The 18,595-nt window shown below is 47.7% G+C and overlaps 2 protein-coding genes across 2 annotated transcripts in view; one reads left to right on the plus strand and one right to left on the minus strand.

The window, feature by feature from the left end:
* Window positions 1–10,237: 10,237 nt before the first annotated feature.
* Membrin (golgi SNAP receptor complex member 2) lies at window positions 10,238–11,296 on the minus strand. The gene has a single exon (XM_077683091.1). It carries the CDS (start codon window positions 11,027–11,029, stop codon window positions 10,388–10,390), a length of 642 nt encoding a protein of 213 aa, XP_077539217.1. The 5' UTR covers window positions 11,030–11,296; the 3' UTR covers window positions 10,238–10,387.
* A 210-nt stretch (window positions 11,297–11,506) lies between these two features.
* The window catches only part of LOC144151919 (uncharacterized), a 29,923-nt gene continuing 22,834 nt past the window's right edge, over window positions 11,507–18,595 (plus strand). The window contains exons 1-5 of the mRNA XM_077683089.1: window positions 11,507–11,777; window positions 12,010–12,143; window positions 13,991–14,060; window positions 14,241–14,311; window positions 14,369–14,811. Of these exons, the coding sequence (XP_077539215.1) occupies window positions 12,034–12,143; window positions 13,991–14,060; window positions 14,241–14,311; window positions 14,369–14,811 (694 nt within the window). The 5' untranslated portion in view covers window positions 11,507–11,777; window positions 12,010–12,033. The remainder of the gene's footprint in view (window positions 11,778–12,009; window positions 12,144–13,990; window positions 14,061–14,240; window positions 14,312–14,368; window positions 14,812–18,595) is intronic.

Genomic DNA, 18,595 nt, shown 5'->3' on the forward strand with positions numbered 1-18,595 from the left:
GCAAGAATTGCGCAGCCGACTCCGCTGACACTGCTGGCCTGGCACCGCCTTTGAAACGAGTGGAAATTTTGTTTCGTATTTTCGCAAACTAAATGATTCTTGCGTAACGTTTTACGCCGCACGATTTACGAACGGCAGGGTACATGTATACTAGCGAGTAAGTGGGGCAATACCGCCAATTAAATAAACAAATTAAGCGCTATTAAAGGACGCAAAACACGCACCAAATCACACGCACAGCATAACATAGCACAGCCGCATACACGGCGCGGGGCCCCGAATATTTACGTACGATCATCACTGACTGTGTTGGTTTTCTAGTGCAAGGGTCGTCGAATCTGAACGCCGACACGACAGTTTTGACTTCAAATGGAGTTAGACAGCGAGACAAGAACAGAGAATTGGCGTCCTCCAGTTGAATTGCCCCCCCCCCCCCCTATGTTCCCACTTCGCCAGATTATTGTCAAATATTATTAGAAATTAGCTGAATTTTTTTCTCTTTGCATTCAAATCCCCCTCCTCCTCCTCCTCCTCCTCCCCCTCCCCCCCCCCCCCCCCCCCGATTTGACGTCCAGCCCTCCGTCGTGTCGGCTGCATGGAACTCGGCCGTTGCTGACCCTCATTCTAGGCTATTAAGTGCGAACTGGGAATGTAGGCTGCTAGAGCGTAATTAAGTAAAGCGAGAGCAAACAAGGAAAGCGAGCGGCCTCTTAGCTCGCATGACCACTTTGTTTTATGGCCACTAATTTCGGAATCGCAAAACAGATTTCACGCTTCTGACGGCCGCGGCATTTGGTCACTGAGGCACGCAACAAAACGGCAAGCTAACGCTGCACCATGTATTCGTAACGGCGACGCGAACGAGCACTGTTTAATGAAAGTGCACGCATAGTGTGCAGGTACGCAAAAGAGCGGCGCACCGCAGCAGGCGAGCCTGCGGTCCGCCGGACTCACTGGCTTTTTAAAGCGCGATCATCGCCGATTGCGTCACTCTTCTTTTTTTATCAGCTGTTTTTGAGAAGTCTTTGTCACCTAGAGTATTAGTTTAAACTAGAAATTTTACTTAAAATTTCACTCCGTACGACCATCGATCGGTGAACCTGCGAGTAGCAGACGCCGTCACGGTCCCGGCACTTTCGTCGGCGCTGTAAACGTGTTTAGCGCTGCAAAGCTTTTTCCCCTAATGCCAAGTTGATCGCTGAAATAGATCGGACGCGTCGGGGATGAGCTGGTGACCACGTCGCAAAATAATCGGGAGCGTCGAGCTCATTTTGCTTCTGTCAACACGGGATCCTATGGGACCCACGCAGCTTTGTACTACCCGGAAGTACTGCCCGGAAGCCGCTTGCGCAGCGCCCCCTGGGCAGCGCAGGAGGCCTGTACCGGCTGCTACCACGTCGCGCGCTGTTCTCTGCGCGCGGCAGCACCTGCATCGCGTCGACGACCAATTTTTGGTCGGTTGACAAGATCAGTACGTATGAGCTTAACAGAAATTGCCGCCGTCGCGCAATCGGCGGTGCTACGGCAGCTCTGCTTTAGAGATGGGCGACTGCAAACACTGACGTCCGTCCGACAGACGCATCCTCCGTGTGAGCGAAGGAGCTGGCCGAGCGGAAGTCCGCCTGCAGTGACGTCACGACCTCCCTCGGATTTCTCCGCTGGAACGCTCCGTCGTGTGAATACCCCTTAATAACCGACAACAGCGAAAATGCAAGACCAAAACAAATACCAGGCCTTCGGGGCTGTCGGATTTGGCAGAAGGCATTACGTTTCCCGGTAATCATATGTAAGGAAAAGCAGTTTTTGCAACCTCGCCGAACGATCGAAAGTATTATATCACATTACTTTACGTTGTAATAGCATGAGAGTATGCCGACATGCACTATGGGCCGCAAGAACTGTAGGTTGAGTTCCAAATAACCCAGCGCGTGCTGGTTTTATACCAGACTTCTAACCAGTATGGAGGTTTATTGAGCAAAACGAGTAACGTCTACGGTAACGATACAGTAACGCTATGTTTGTTCAGACCTGGAGGGAAATTCGGTACATTTCCCACAGCCTTATCTCCCCTATATTCAGGTATGCCTCATAGCGAAACTGCGCTATGACGAGGAAGAGGACGAGGAAGATGTGGAGGAGCAAGAGGAGAAAACTTTATTTAACAATAAAATCGAACGGATTAGTGGGCCGGGTCCTCAGCCCAAAGCAAGAGAGTAAGAGTAATTTTCTTCGATTCATAGAACGCCATCCCGAGTAGACTACGATTTGTTCTTTACGGCTGGAAGCTTAAGGGGTGGCAACCAAAAAAGAGCTGTTTTGAAATATTCATCGGTTTCGATTCTTGTAATATACGCACGCATGCTGTTAATTGCGTTCGTTAGCTAGTTTATCACACCTTCAACACTGTAATCATGTCATAATTGTTCGGGTTGACTGTCAGTTCGTTATGATAACGATGGTTACGGTAGAAATTCGGGGCACAAAAGCCGCCTTTGAGTACTCTGCACAACGCTGTCTGAGATGCGATCGCGGTGGCGTAGCACAAACCTTCTCATCCTATTTGCATGTGAATAAACAACGTACGCTGCGAATATGCATCTTCTTGCACGCAGCCATAACGAAAGTGAATTTGTGAAGAAGGGAATGTATGACATACAGACTGAAGAAAATATCCACACGATCTTTGTGATCCTCCCAAACATCCGAAAACCTACTAATAAGACGTCTGTGACGGTGCGAAAAAATTAATGCGTTGGGCACAGTAAAAAACATCAACCTGATACAAGTCAACAACGAAAAAAATAGAAGACAGCCGCTTTATTTCCTGCTATGCAATGCGCGTGTAGGGGATGCTTGTTATGTAGCATTAGACTGTTCAGTCTTCATAAGAGCATCCCAAACATACTGTATGGAAGCCTACGCATTTTGAATACTTATCGGGGAGCTCTGAGCACTGAACTTCGCAAATAAGCTAGAAAGGACAAGTTACACACGGTCTTCTGACAGATTCTCTGAAGAAAGTTGTTCTCTCTCTCTCCTCGTGTGTTGCAAACTAGTGTGTGTTGCAAACTTGTAGCGCTTTGCCCCGTGTACTTGCTTGTCCCCGTCGTCATAGCGCTTTTCCCGCCATGAACATTTACCAACAAGCCCAGCTCGCAGTTCTAAATTGTGGGGGATACAGCTTAAAATTACTCATATGTGTCAGAAGCTGATAAATATACGTGAATTACTAGAAATACGCTTTTTGATGCACTAAAGCATCAAAGCGGGCGATTTCTAGCACAGGCGCTGCAGCCCCTCACAAGCGGAGTGTAGCAGACGACAGGGGAGGGCTTGGGGTTGTCTCAGACGACACTGGCCGATTGACGCAAGCAACGGTGTCTTACGTGACCCCATTTGTCGAGCGAGCACTGTTTCAAGGAACGAATATTTTCTCCCACAACAAAAACAAGCCAGGTTTAAATGCGGGCAAAAACAAACCAAACGCTTGCCACGGTATGGTGGCGCGATCTAGGTTACGGAACGTAAAGAAACGCGGGAACAAACCAACACCGCTGTACAGGGTGGAGACAACCTTTGAACGGTCCCGTGCCGCCGCAATTGGGCCAACGGGCTCAACGCGTTATTCTTTTAGTTTCCCACGAGACCTAGCAACGCGAAACAGACAATATGATTCAAACTTCTTCAGTAAACCGCGTTGCAGCGATAATTTTAGCGCGGTTTTGACACAATGACTTGCTTCGGCGGCGAGCGAGCAACCGAAAATGGCGGCGCCAGCGTATACGTGTCTCTACCCTGTACGGCGGATGCGTGAATGAAGGTATTCTAGGCTGCAGAGCGGTCGGTTCCTGTGATGTCATTTGGGACCACGAAAACGCACGATTGAGCGGGAAAATCAAAATTTTAACCTAAATTGTTTAATTTCTCAGTGAATAAAGCACTGTTTGTATCCGGACAAGCGCTGGGGGCACTATAAAACACGAAATCTTTCGAATAAAACCAACTTGCATTTTCTCTTCATGGCTCCTTTAAGCATCCGCGGAAGCGATTAAACATCAGAACTAACGCCGGCAACAACATTACGCAGTTAAACTAAACGCTGACAAAGTTGCAAATAATTACAGTTAGGGTATCAAAAGCCAATGAAAGGACTTGTTTATGAGCAGAGAGAGAGAGAGAGCAAACTATTTTCAGCAACTCAAATACAAGCCGTGACGTTATTATGCGTCCTAGGAGGAAGAGGGAGGAAGACGGTGGCGGGCTTGATGGAGGTGCACGGATAGTTTCGACGTAAGCAGCCAACAGGAACCACAAGGCGGCCCATAGATTCTCGGAGGGAGCAGCCCAGCTTGACCACCGGAAGGGAATATCAGGGGGGAACGGATTGGTGGAAAGGAATGTGGGTGACCAGGTGGCCTGTACGCAGCGCCACTATGAATGTTAACTATCCTGATAGCCGCCACATAATTTACAGTGCAGACGGCCCGGTGACTTCTGTTTGCATGTGAACTAAAGTGCGCCCCAATTGGAAATAAAATCTAGCAAATGTCGTCAAATTATGCGAATTTCAAATTACTTTTCGCATCTCGTGCCGCCAGGTTCTCGCCGCAAGCTCTTTAGCAACGGTGAACGGCGCCACATTACTTAATTACTAAAAAACCAGTTGGCAAGAAGTTAGTGCTGGGTTCTCAAAATCCAATGCAAGGCCTAGTTCCAGAGTAGTACCAAAGGAAAATGTATCCCTATTCAAAATGAAATGAAGCAAATAGCGTCTAATTACACAAATTTGCAAATTACGTCTTGAATTTTCCTGCCACCTGTTGTCACCGCAACCTGTTTTCGGAAAACGATATATGACATTGCGCGACCACACCTCAGCAAAAAACTTGAACTCTCAGTGCCGCCACAATGCTGCAGATGAACACTTTGAGACACTGACACTGCAACGTCCTCGTTTAAAGTGACCAGTAACATCAGCCGCACACTTTCTGCATGGTCTCTGCCGCGGCATTTAGAAACTGTTGCGGCTAGTCTCTGGTTTTCAACTCCCCATCAGTGTTTGGAGAACATCACTGCTGAATGCAGGAGGTTTGTTCCAAGACGCTCTTTCCATTGCAAAGTAAATCTATGCGTCGTAAAGGCTAAACAGTTCTGGACTATTTTTTCCAGTTTATAACCTTTCTGTCATCGTCCCTACAAATTGTTACTCATCCATCAAGAAACCTATCCCTTCACAGTGGCCATATGCAAGCGTACACTTGTTCTGTGCCCACTTTGATAGTGTCCTGTCCCGCAAAAACTATAAAAACGGGCAGGCACCTACAGTGCCTACAAATACATCATACATACACACAGCACCTGCAATACAGCAATACAAATACATACAGCAGCTACAAATGAACAGTTTTCTTGGTACTGTACTTTTGATTTCTACCTTTGTGTCTAGATCTGTAATTTATCTTTTTTTTAATGGCCCAGAGTTTTTTTCCCCAAAGTTTCTTTTATAAATGTGTGACTGCTACAGTAAGCGTAGTCACTGTAAAACAGCACAGTAGGAAAAATAAGCTCCAAAAGAAAGTGCGAGTGCTGCTGTGCACTAACTCCCCAAAAGAAAGGTTTTCTTCACCTTGAGCTCGCTGAAAGGCTTAAAAAAAGTTCACCACTTCTTCCATTATTGTGTTGGCCTCACTTTGCTGTGTGAAGGAACTTCTCCCCTATGCTTCCCCCTCCCCCCCTCACCCAATCCACAATACCGACCACATGTGGATTTTCAAACACCGGACCCTTGCAAGTGGCGCTCGCACTGCCATCCCACAAATTCAACTTCGGTTTCTAGTATGCAGAGTTGCGACATCTTGCCGGCCCATCATGCCACTCAAAAGTCACGCTGAGCTATGTTAAACGTTATCAGATAACAGATAACGCACTGGCCGAAGTGGTGTCAGCAAGCAAGCTGGGAAGAGGTGCTCTACAAACAAATCTCTTAGCTAAGGTTTCCACGTTGAAATCAGAAACTGCCTTCGGTACACAAAGGTTATTAAAATGTGCATGCCTTCCTAATTTTTGCCTTTTGAAAGGATTAGAGTGGATACTGTTTATTAAAATTGACAAAAAAAATCATGCACTTTGTCGTGTCGTGTAGATTTCTTGTGTCCGTTTCAATAAACAGTACCCAGCACATTTGAAAGGATTGCAGTGGGTACTGTTTACTAAATGGACAAAAAAACATACTTTGTCGTGTACATTCCGTCTGTTTGTTTCAATAAACAGTACCTGGTGCAATCCTTTCAAAGGATGTTACGCCAATTAGCCTGACACCAAGCATTTCTTAATTACTCTTCGCATTCACTGTGTGAAAAAATGGCAGCTAGAGCTAAGCTCCCTTCACGAAATGCAACCAAAACCATCATAGCGGGCGTACGTACTATAAAGTGTTTTGGGAAATTCACAATGTAGCCCATTATGCAGCTATCTTATCATTCTCCTAATGGCAGCCATTGAATAGGTATAGAAGTGGCAGCATCACATTGTTTGTTCTAAAACTACCATTGCTAACCATCTAAATTCTTATCCATCTAATCAAACGAAACAACACTTCATGCGATCATAGTAGTTGAACTGAGATTTAATTATGCTCCAACCAATACATAGACAAAAACCCGACGTTTTGAAGCCCGCTCGGCTTCTTCTTCAGGGGTGACTGGGGCCACGCTGCAGCTGCGTCTTATAGTCTTTCACTTTTGCTGGCCTCACACAAAGCCCCTCGCTTGGCACTCTCCCTTCGGTGTACATACACGGATTACGTGCCGCAGCGAGGGGCTTTGTGCGAGGCCAGCGAAAGTGAAAGACTACAAGACGCAGCTGCAGCGCGGCCCCAGTCACCCCTGAAGAAGAAGCCGAGCGGGCTTCGAAACGTCGGGTTTTTGTCTATGTACTGGTTGGAGCATAATTAAATCTCAGTTCAGTAACTTCCCAACCAGACAGAAGTCTGTCAAAATGTTCACCTTCAAGATTATAGTAGTTTTAGGGGCAAAATGTGGTACAATTTGCTTTCAGATGCATGAATAAGGCCATAACTCCCATATGTTTTTTTCTTTGTGTGTGTGCATGTGAACATACTATGCTGGAGAAGCACATGCCGTCGCATCCTCCATGCATCCATAACAGCTGAAATTCAGCCCATGCAATGTTCTGTGGCTGGGAAATTTTTCCAAATGTGTATTGCCGTGAAACTCGTGTATCAGCCGTGACCGTATCAAGGTTCCACATAGCTCTGCCTTATAAAAAAAAGCAAGTTTGTGCAAAGAACATTAAATTGCATTGGTGTTGTTTTTAACTATAACCAGTGTTGACTGCATTGAGGCGGCACTGTTGAGTTTGTACTTGAAACTCTTCTGGTGAACTGTCTTGTAAGTCTGTTCCAGCTGCGACGTTTATATGTATAGCAATGTTCCCCTCCATGACCTTGTCTCATCCCATACAGGCTATGGGTCTCTCTGCTTGATTACAAGTGTGTTGATCTGTCTCGATGGAAAGACTGCTGAAGCGGACGTAGCTCATGGAACAGTCGCCTGGCACTACAGGGAACACCAAAGGGACGGTATACTTTTGTGCAGGTCACACAAATGCCTTTACAAAAACTCATGCACAATAAAGAGCAGACAAACAATACATTTGTTTGTCATTGTCAACATCTGCAACTTCGATGAGACCAAAACTGGTGTTAGGCCCTTGCCTGACATTGAGATAAGCTGTCCTGGTTTGTAGCCTGCAGGGAACATAAATTGAATGACTTCGCCTAACGTTCTTCCATTTGCTGTTTTGTTTCACAATTTTTTGCAGTATCCTCCTTGGGAGCTTCTTGCTTTTTAAGAGGTTAAAACAGGCACAACTCAAATGAAGTGAAGGCTTCATTGAGAGGGAAGCTGCAGTAATGGTGTACATGTTTAGTAAAGAAATGTATGGCGAGTGTCTAGGCAATTGTCACATGTGAAACATTCTCTCTCAGCCTATCTTGCCTTATCTAATGTTGCTTGCTATCGGAGGCTTAACACTTGTCATGTGTATGTCACTAGAATGGCAATATAGAAAGGCTGAGTTCTACCAATAATCTGTCTGTAAACATTGGCATTCTTCCAGCACAATTCCATAGCAAGTTTACCAATCGTAAATGCATACATCCCTGCCCAGTAACCTCTACCTATTCATGTTCTTGCAGACCCTGTTTTTTTTCTCCTCTCCACTATCAATCGCAATGTCTCCCCCTTCTCTCTTACCTGTCAGCCCATCACCCGCGAGTAACTTCACTCCCACCAGCTAACACTCTCCAGGTTTCAAGATTTCGCGGTCGTGAAATGATAAGCCTCAAAATTAGACAGCCAGCCTATTATTAAGAGACCGGAGGCATTCACGTATCGGAGCTTCAACTGATAAAGCCCACTTAGCTTTGTGCCAAGGTGACCTGCCGAAGCATGCCACCAAGCACAAGATTGGAGCTCTCGATAGCATAGGTTGCCGACCTGATGGAGATGAAATACCAAAATGCTTGCCCACACAAGCTTCAGCGGTCTGAACGTTGAACGAGTTCTTGTCTCTTACTGTTCCGCCCGACTCTTTCATCTTACAAGAAGACCAGCACAAATACCATTGCAAGCACATTCGCATGGACCAGTAGTTTGGATCACAAGGCCAAGCTGGACCAGAACAAGAACCTCCGCAAGTAAGCGTGACTTAACCTCACTGTCTACTGTTTACGAGCACAGCCCTGTGCCATCTGCAGTGCTTCAGGGCATTTAAAAGTTCCAGAATGCTAACTGTGGCTACAGCATTGCACTGCCGAGCCCAAGGAGACGGGTTCGATCCCAGCCACAGTGGCTGCTTTTCTGACAGAGGCGGAAAGTGAAAATGTTGTGTGTTGTGACTTCGGCACACGCTAAAAATCCCAAGGTGGTCAAAATTAATTTGGAGCGCACCACTACGCTGCACTTCATAGCGCAAACGTATATTCAGTACGAAACCTTCGGAAAGCGCAACACAAAAAACGCGAGACGAAGAAAGGGAACTCAGCATGTCACACCCCGGAATTTCAAGGAAAAAAAATTTGAAATTTTTGAAAGTTCCAAAATGAAAATAGAGTTACCGACTTATCTTGCAAGTTGTAGAGAGACAAGCAGCAAGAAACTTACAGAAGTTTCAGCTTTTGTGGCGTTGACTGATTGTGGGGTTTAACGCACAGACGCTTCACAGGCAATCAGGCGCGCCATAGTGGAGTGCTCCGGATTAATTTTGACCACCTGGGAATCTTTAACGTGTGCCGAAATCTTGAACGCACGGGCGTTTTCACTTTTCGCCTCCATCAAAAAAGCAGCCGCCGTGGCTTTTGTGGCATTGAAAGGGGCGGGGCGCATTGCACTGGTTGTATCGGTAAATTAATATTCTCTCAATGTCAACAAAGTGTGTCGAATGACCCCTACAGGCTTATTTGTTTTACCTCTTCCTTAGGTTTTGTGCATCCCTGGAAAAAGCTTGCATTGAGACGGTGAAATCTGGCAAGGTGGCAAAGAACCTTGCTGGGTGCATTCACAGACTGAAGAAGTAAAGGCAGCTAGTGGTTTTTTTGCAGAAAGGTTGCCTAGTTCACTCTCCTTTTTCTGAGGCTTTCTTGCAGTATAGGTGTGGTATTAACTCTGCACTGCACAGCTGGCTTTCTTGAACAATGCCACATGAACATAGTCTTGCTTGTATAGCAGCGCCTTGCCTAGAACAACGGGTATGAGCACAGAGCCAACGCTAGCATAGGCGGGCACTTTTGTGAACATGCCGAGGTAATGTGCTACCTTACAAACCAAAGCTTGTACGTTACAGAAAACATTTATAACTCCAGGTTAACTCAACAAAGTTAAAATTAAGAGGTTCACCAGCAATAATTCTGCACCGAGCCTTGGAAAACAGTTTCGAGGTTTTGACTATTGGAGCATGCAATGGTCAGGAATAAAGATATTTTCACTTCAAAGAAGAAGTGCATTCGTAGTTACTGCCTGATTTTCCAGATTGTTCTAGCACGACCACTCAATGACGCAATACTTGTCTAATGAGGGGCAAAGTGCCTGGTAATTGCTGATCTAACATTGTCATTTCCTTCTTTTTTTAGTGTCAAAGAGGGCAATTACCTTAAAACAACGAACTTCCTTGAAGCAATCACCAGCCTTAAGAAGCAGCTCAGCAAATGATAAAGTCATTAGTGTATCCAGCAATTTAATTATGTAGTTGCTGATTACTTTGACAAAGAGTCACACAATAAATTTTTTTACAAACTGAAAGAAAAAAAAGTTCAGTCTCTTCTTGCGGCTATTTGGAAAGGCCCGGCATCGGCAGCAGCCACAAAGCATCACGTCAAGTACTTCACAACCAGGAACATCACAACACAGGTCACAAACATTCCACCGAAGAGAATAAACTTGTCCTGCCACGTTCGCCTCTCGATCATCCGCATTACCGTGTTCGACATGCCCAGGGTGTTCGCCACGTCGAGGATTTTGCGGTGTGCACCTTTCAGCGTGGTCCGCTGCTCCCGGAGACTGGTCAGTATGGAACTTCCGCTGCCGATAAGTTCGTCCACGTTGTGGTTGGCGGACTGCGCCCTGGAATGGAACTGCAGCGACTCGTCGATGTAAATCTGCGTGTCCCTCGAGTCGTTCGTCGAAAACTTCTTCGAGAGAAGTTCTTCGCGGTTTTGGAGATGCTCTTCGCGCTCGAACCGTTGCCGCTGCAGATTTGCCAACGCTGCCTGAAGGTGCTTCTGCTCGTACCTGAGCTCGTCCACCCTCATCTTGGCATTCTGTCGTCGTGGGATGGGCTCCTTGTTGGCCAGGATGGCCATACGCTCGCAGTTTGACGACAGTTCGTTAATTTTCTCCTGAATGATTCCCTCGATGCGCACCGCATCTTCGCCGATGGAGACCTCGTACCGTTTGAAGCACTGGTGGATCTCTTGCACGATATTGTTCGAAGCGTGGTATAACCGCTCCATGATGAAGCGCTGGTACGTACGGGTGGGAGAGGCGAACGGGGCCCCGACACTGCTTACCGCCTGTCTTGCCGGCGCTTGTCAAGATTGCCCGTTCCGCCCTTGGGAATGCACGACTCTGTCAACACGCCACGCCACATCACAGAGGCCACATCGGCAACCGTCTACCAACAATGGCCTGTTACGAATCGCAGTCCCGCAGCTCCGCAACCGGTCTCGCGGCTTCTGCTCGCACGCGAAGGAAACCATTGGACATACCAAGGGAATTGCTGCTTATAAAACTGCTGAGTTTTCCTGCATTATTTTTAACAAAGACGCAAAGTTTATTTTAAGTAGCCGGGCGTTTGTTTATTTCTCAAAATTTACTGGATTACTGGATTAATATTTGGACAGTCCTTGTTTCGTACTGCAAAAAAAAAAAAAAGGCAACAGAAACTTAGGCGCGCGTAGTTAGTTGAAGATGGCGTGAAAAATTAAGGTGCTGTCAAAATAATTTCACCTTACGCAACAAAAATACGTGACAACTCCCCATGATTCGTCGGTGTTACTACCGTTACCACCTCTCAGCAACTCCTTACATCCCTCCATGTTTGCAAGTTCGCAAAGCGCCCCCGCCGCCACTCCCGTCACCCGTCGTCCCCTTTGCCCCACATTTCGGCGCTATCGATGGACTTGAAGCCAGGACGAAAGCCGTAAAGCCGTCAGTTACCTATGTTTACCAGCACCAAGGTGTCACCTCCCGTCGCAATGAGTGAGTGCTTTAGCTTATCAGACGCCGGAGCAGCATGCACTTGTATAAACCAATCACACGGCGTCCTTTCGTCTGGCTATGTTTTCCCCTCGAAGCCCTTGGGCAAATCAAATCAATTATGCGAACAAATTGAGTTTTTCGCAGGGTCTTCCTGGGGAGCTTTTACCTTGATTGCTCCTTAGTATTGGCCGCTTTGATTCTGACATATTTTCCTACCTTCCCCGGGCTGCAGGTGTTAAAGGAATCGTGTGAAAAAATGCTCTCAGTTGAGCTAGCTCCAGTGACATGGGCTCTTGTCGCCGTTCCGACGTCGGTGGTTTTGATCGTCGTCCTGGCACTCTGTCTTTGTAAGCAAGGGGCAGACAAGTAAGTTTGATCTCCGCTTGTTCCCGAATTCTCGTTTTGCTGCCGATTCATGTGCGCAGTGCGTGTTTCGCGACTTGAAAATCGCCGTGCGTCACACTGCTAAATATAGGGATTGTGTATACAAGCACTGTGGGCGGATGACTGCACCGGTGGGAAACGAACGGAACGCGAGTGATGTTTCGTCTCTTCGCCACTTCCGTTATCGCTTTGCAAACACGTCTGTACCGATAGGATTGAGAACTGCGTCGCGGGCGCTGTTTTAAGTCCATGCACAACGAATGCCTACGGTTTAGACACTGATCACTCCTGCTTAAAAACATACAAAGTTTGCCTTGCAAGTCTTTGGCAAGGTGCCGCATACCTTTTGCTCTCTACATTAGGTTCAGTAATGTAGCAAAACTTGAGAAAAAGCGGGACTTTGCACTCTCACCTGGGAGGCGTATAAAGATAGTGGCGATGTAAACAGCTATTTTCGCTAGCAGTTCCATGCAGTGACGAGCCCAAAATTATTTTAAACTGTTAATATTTCTCGCTAGGAATGGCTCAGTTTTGAGACGTTTTCAAATGATACTGAAATAGAGCAACTGATTCTCTAATCTCACAATCTGGATTAACTTAGGAAGGCATGCACTTATTTTGGTTGGTGCACCACAGTAACCCAAATAAAAGTTTGCCCTCGTAAGTTTCGTGCAGCAGAATATCAGTACACGAAGGCCTTGCTTCTATCAGAATGCAGGTATGAACTCCGGAATTGAAACCTCCGACCCTCAGAAACTAAATGCCTTACTACTGTGCTCCTCAGATGGGCATGCCCAACACAAATTCACCACGCAGCTAGCCTCAGTCTGTTAGTTTTGGGAGGCCACTGGGAGGCAGTACTGGTATGTGTGAAGTAGTGCTGGAACTGACTAGTTGCTTACTAGGATCGGTGAAAACATGTGTATTGAGTGTTTACGTACGCACACATGAGCACACACACACAAACAGTAAATTCCTTTATTCATGGGCTCAGTGTTCTGCGTAAAGTTCTGCAGCATTTTATGGATAAGTTTTTCAAGATAGAGGCTCTGGAGGTTGCAAATCGCAAAAAAAAACTCCTTTGAGCATCATCTCATGGCGTATAAGTTTTTTTTTTAAATTTATATATATGTGCTTTGTTCATAGCCAGAGTGGGCTGTGGACCACCATATAAGCAATTTATATAGCAAGGTGGATGCAAGATATGACTGGACGGCGTTTTAAAGAAGGACAAGCAAACTACCATGCCCACTCAGAACTTTACATGAGACTTTTGAAGTGTAGGGGCACAACATACAAAGTGGCTAATATTTGAAGGTGTGCTAGTTGGTGGTGGGAATTCAACCTATTTCAACAAGTGGGATTTTCCAGAGACTCCTTTTAAATATAACATGCCATAACGTGCCCCTAAGCTTCACAGAATAATCATCTGAGGAGCTCTAAATGCAATTTTTTTTGTTCATCTGCTGATTGAGAAAAGAGAAGAGCCCATCAGTATCCTTGTTTGATAATCAGGGATTTTTCGTAAAATTTTATTTGCTGTGTGTCTTTCTTCTTGCAAGTGAAGACAAATAGGAGAGTACACTAAATTTACGCCTTTTCAAGGTTGAGTGTACGTTCATATGTTACGCGATGCCTGAATTACCGGGACGTGTTGCTGCAATTCATTTTTCCCCTAGTTTCCAATGTGTATTTTGATGTTATTGCAAGTGGAGTTGTGGTATAGAAATTCTTTGCGGTTATGACCGAATAACACTGTTTGGCTTTGCAGCCCCCCCTTCCTTGCAGCATCTCAACCATTTTCTCACTCTTCTCTCTCCTGTTTACAGGTCACTCAACTTCTTGGGCGAAAACAATCAAGTGTTGAGTAAAAACTCGCCCGTCGCTTATAAAGTTCAGGTACTTTTATTGTCCATTTTCTTGCGAAACCTTTCTTCCTGCCAAACCTTAAAAAAAAAAAAAAGCAATTCCGTTAACGTTGTTCAGCTGCCTCTAACAGTGTGCAGCCAATTTATTGCATTGAACGTAGTTTGTCGTTCCACCTGACTGTGGAATATGTTGCTGTCATTTTGTTTCCAGAGCACCGAAGACCGTCAGAATGGTGATGTGCATACGGACCCGCCACTTGAAAAGGTTGCCCTCCATCCCAGGTACCTGCTTTCCACCCAAAATGCTCTATTCCCAATCTACAAGGGCTTTCTTTCCAGCCGACCAGTGACTGAACGGGCCCTGCCGACGCCACCAGGCAGGCCTCAGTCGCTGCCGACCACTCTGCCTAATCCCACGGCGTCGTGGGATGGAGGCAACAATGGCACTGCCACGGGTGCGGACGGGAGCACCCCTGGGGCAACACTGGTGCGTCCGCACCGGAGGAACAAGGCTCACGCCCCGCCGCCACCGCCGGCCGCCGCCACGCCGTCGTCGTCTTCCGCTGCCCCCGCCAGCAAGGAAGCGGGGGCAACGGGAGGCAGCGACACCCCCAGCGAAGGCTCCGAGTCGGATCCCCTGTACTCGGTGGCGAACGTGCGTGCGCCCAGTTCTCTGGAGGACAGCGCCCCCCCACCTGTGCCCGAGAAGCGCTTTGACGTGGTCGACGCCGCAGAGGAGGCTCCCGCGCAGCCGACGGCGATAGAGGATCCAGCCACATTTCGTAAGTGTTAGATATGCGGACTCCCCTGTGGCCCTTCTTCGCTTTGAAGGAGTGCCCTTGGGGCTTAACACAGAGACGGGCTTGAAGGAAGAAAACTTACGCTTGTCGTAAATACTGTGCAATGTCTTCACGACAATCGTAAAGTATTTGCAAGTGTGCATTTTCTTCTTTAAACTTCGTCTCTGTGCTAAGCCCCAAGGGCACTCCTTCAAAGTGAAGTAGGCAGTCAAAACCACATTGTCTGTCGGGGCTATCTTCAGCATGGCGGTGGCGGCTTGCTGAACTGTAGCCATTCCAGCACTGAAAACCTGCAGTTTCTCTTATATTGTTTGCAAACATGGAGAAGGTCTATGAATCTATTTGTAGCATAAAGACACAAAGATGCGGTGGCGCTGGCCGGAGCTGTTGTAAAAACCCAAAACAGATGCATGTAATAAAAGCAAAGGTGCTTGCTGCAACGAAAAGCAAAATTTACCAGAACAAGTGTCACAACAAAAGTGACACTGCATGCCATGCAACAAGATAAGACAGCTACAATTCTTGCAGGTTCAAAAATGTAAGCAATTCAGCAGCACATACCTATGGCCTTCTCCACACACCTTATTTCAGTTCCGGTGCACAAAAGAAGGGGGAGGGGAACAGGGTTGGGTTCACCTTTAGCTAAACCATCGGTTCAGGTTTGCTTTTGGTTTGGTTCAGAGTCAGCATTGGCTGTGGTACCACATTGTGCTGCCCGTTTCGTTTGATTAATACAAAAATCATGCACCCCTCTGTCTAATGACGACGATTGTTGAACGCGAAGCTTTGTCATGGGGGATTCTTTGGTTGTCGTCTGAGTTTTGAGTTTGACTCGCACGCAGTTTACACTTTTTATCGCAGCAGCTTTGACTTTCACCCTTTGCCATTTGATTTCGCACTCAACCATTGTCGTCGTTAGCTGGAGGGGTGCATGATTTTTCTGTCTAATTTTGCACATACATGCACCATCTCCAAATTATAAACTCTTTCAGAGTACTTCCTTAGTAGGAATTGTACTCGTGCTTGTCTGCGCTGTACGTGATTCACGTACGATGTGCGATTCACGGACGCGGCCCACTATGCAACCCATCCAGCCACAGCTGTAAGCGTCATCGACGGCTCAGGCGATGTCGTTTGCACTGCGACCGTACAAGCCAAAAACATCGTTGAAGCCGAAGAAACGGCCATCGCACTGGCAATGACGTCTGCAACTTCGAATAAACCGCTTCACGTAATTACGGACTGCCAACAGGCATGCAGGAACTACGGCAACGGTCGCATCTCAACATCCGCCCTCCGATTACTAAAAAAGCACAAGGATACCCTGAACCCTACCATACTGATATGGACACCAGGTCACGCAGGGCTCGACGGAAACGAGCGAGCACACGCTACAGCCCGAGCATGCACCCTCCAGGCACCGCACCAGTCGCTCCGTGACCCAGAGCCTGTCCAGCAGCAGTTCCGTGCACTTCTGCAACACCACCACCTTGCCAGATGTGCCTACCCACCACCGCACCAGAAGCTTACCCGAGAAGAGGCTGTAGCCTGGCGGCAACTACAGGCCAACACATACCCCCACCTTAGCTTCCTGCACATCATACACCCCACAATATATACACCGACATGCCCACACTGCAGCGAACATGCAACACTGTACCACACCACGTGGGCTTGCCAGAACACACCAGCAGTCCCCATTATTCGCACCCCCACCCTCGAGCAGTGGGAGGCCGCGCTGTGCAGTTCGGACCCTGAGGACCAGCGACAGTTGGTGGACCGGGCACGCAGGACCGCAGCCGCCGCAGGGGCCCTGGACTGAGGGCTTCTCCCGCTTTCAAGCGCAAATCTGTTGAATAAATGTTTTTACCACCACCACCACCACCACCACTCTTTCAAGCGTATTGGAATAGCACAATCCGATAGAAGTTGGCTTCATGACGCGAGAGGCCCAGGTTCTGTTTCGACCACAAGAAGCGCTTTTTTTTTTTCTTTCACTTCACCCACGGTCATCATCATCATCGTCTGAGAAAGTTGGTTTTCCTGCAGTGAGTTTTTGACGCCATAACAAGCTACGCTTTGATATATGGGCTGGAGCAGTCAAAGAAAAAGGAAAATGTTGCTCATGAGCTCTCTTCGAAAACATGAAGTGTTAAAGGGGCCCTGAAAGGCATTTTGAGCACACTAAATGAAGTAGCGCAATCGTTAGATTGGGTCGTCAAGGTCATCTGGGCCAAGTATTACTCTTTTGCGCGCAGCGGAAAGCTCACACTTTTGTTACAAAGTTTGTCGCTTTTTTCTCACCCTTTCCTTCGTGTTTTTGGACGCCGCCATCTTCACATGTCTACATCATCGATTCCCAGATGTTCGTCATGAGCTAGACATCCTGCTATTGGGCGGCTTTTTCACGCACTTCCGGCAAAGAGATGAGTCGTCTGCTCAGCATCGACTCGGCTGATCTGCCAGGGGAGTGTCGGAGTGCTTGAACATTTTACGACAAACGAAACAAGTGTAAACAAACGCTTAACCGTTTGTATTGAATGCAACACGGCCATAACACGACATGGATATTCTCTGGCCGGAGTACGTTCCATAAAGAAAGCGTTGAAGCCCCGTGGCACTTCTTTCGTGCAATCGCAGAGAACGCCCTCAGCCGAATGCCCGGGTTTGACGGATACATTTTTCTTCCACTTCAAAACAATCCAGAGATGCGTTTCGAACGAACACAACGTCACAACATGCGTTGCAAGTCTGAACCGCGATTGACAGACGATGGGTTGCCTCCTCCTGCCCGTCGTAAATTCGGCACTCACCTCGCGCGCGGTTTGCGGGGACGAACAGCAAGTCACTTAACTCTGGCGCGCAAGCCGAGATGGCTTTTAGCCACGCAGACTGCACATACCCCATGCGAGGTTGAGTCGTACGTCGCTCGAGAAAGATAATACAGACCATGGGAAGCACTATACACCCGCAGAAGCACAACGTCGCATTTCATCGCGAAACAAAGGCGTCCACAACACACACACCATCGCCTCCTGTAATGCCAAACGCATCTCACACTTCCTAATGAGAGTGGGTGGTACGTCTGCAGTGCCCACATGTCGCGAGGTGGGGCCCCGAGCTGAACCGGGATCACGCAACCGTAACTGACCTCTGGGGCGGTTTGTGCCTTGTTCCCAAGGCAACCGATGTTTGAGATCGTCAAAGAAAGGCGCTCGCTCCAGCGCTAGAAAGCTCAGAGCCGCGCCGGAGCATGTTTTGCGAACGTTGCCGCTCTCCACCACGCGTCGCCCCAAGCTGAACTGGTCACATGATTGAAGCCTTTTGTGCACGGGTTCTGTATCGATTTAAAATGTCTTTTTCGCATAGCGCCGGCAGGAATTACCACCACCGCAAAATAAGACCCGGGGCCACATCTGATACGGCGCTTTTTGGATAAACAGTGCGCGGTGCATGAAAGGGACCGAGCGCAAGATCCTCCCCAGCGGCTGCGAGTTCGCCGCCGATTAAAAGTCACGTGCTGCACTGCAGCAACGCACACCGCGAAAGGGCAAGGCCAGGCCACTGCACACATGCGGGCAGATTTTTCGTTCGCTTATCCATCCTTGAGCGGAGTGCGGAATTCATGGTGTCAACAAAACTTGCCCGTAGCAGACGGCAGTCGGAGGAGCGTAATGCGGAAGTACGTCACCGCTGACTAGCGCAGCATCATGGGAGGGAGTGCTCGCGCGCCGTCAACAGTTGAAAAGAGGAGGAAACGCGGCGC

The sequence above is a fragment of the Haemaphysalis longicornis genome, unplaced genomic scaffold (genome assembly GCF_048455015.1).
Source record: "Haemaphysalis longicornis isolate Haplotype H1 unplaced genomic scaffold, Haemaphysalis longicornis Haplotype H1 scaffold_9, whole genome shotgun sequence".
NCBI lineage: Eukaryota > Metazoa > Arthropoda > Arachnida > Ixodida > Ixodidae > Haemaphysalis > Haemaphysalis longicornis.

Excerpts from the sequence above, each read along its gene's own strand:
- Membrin (XM_077683091.1), bottom strand. The coding sequence starts at position 11,029 with ATGGAGCGGTTATACCACGCTTCGAACAATATCGTGCAAGAGATCCAC.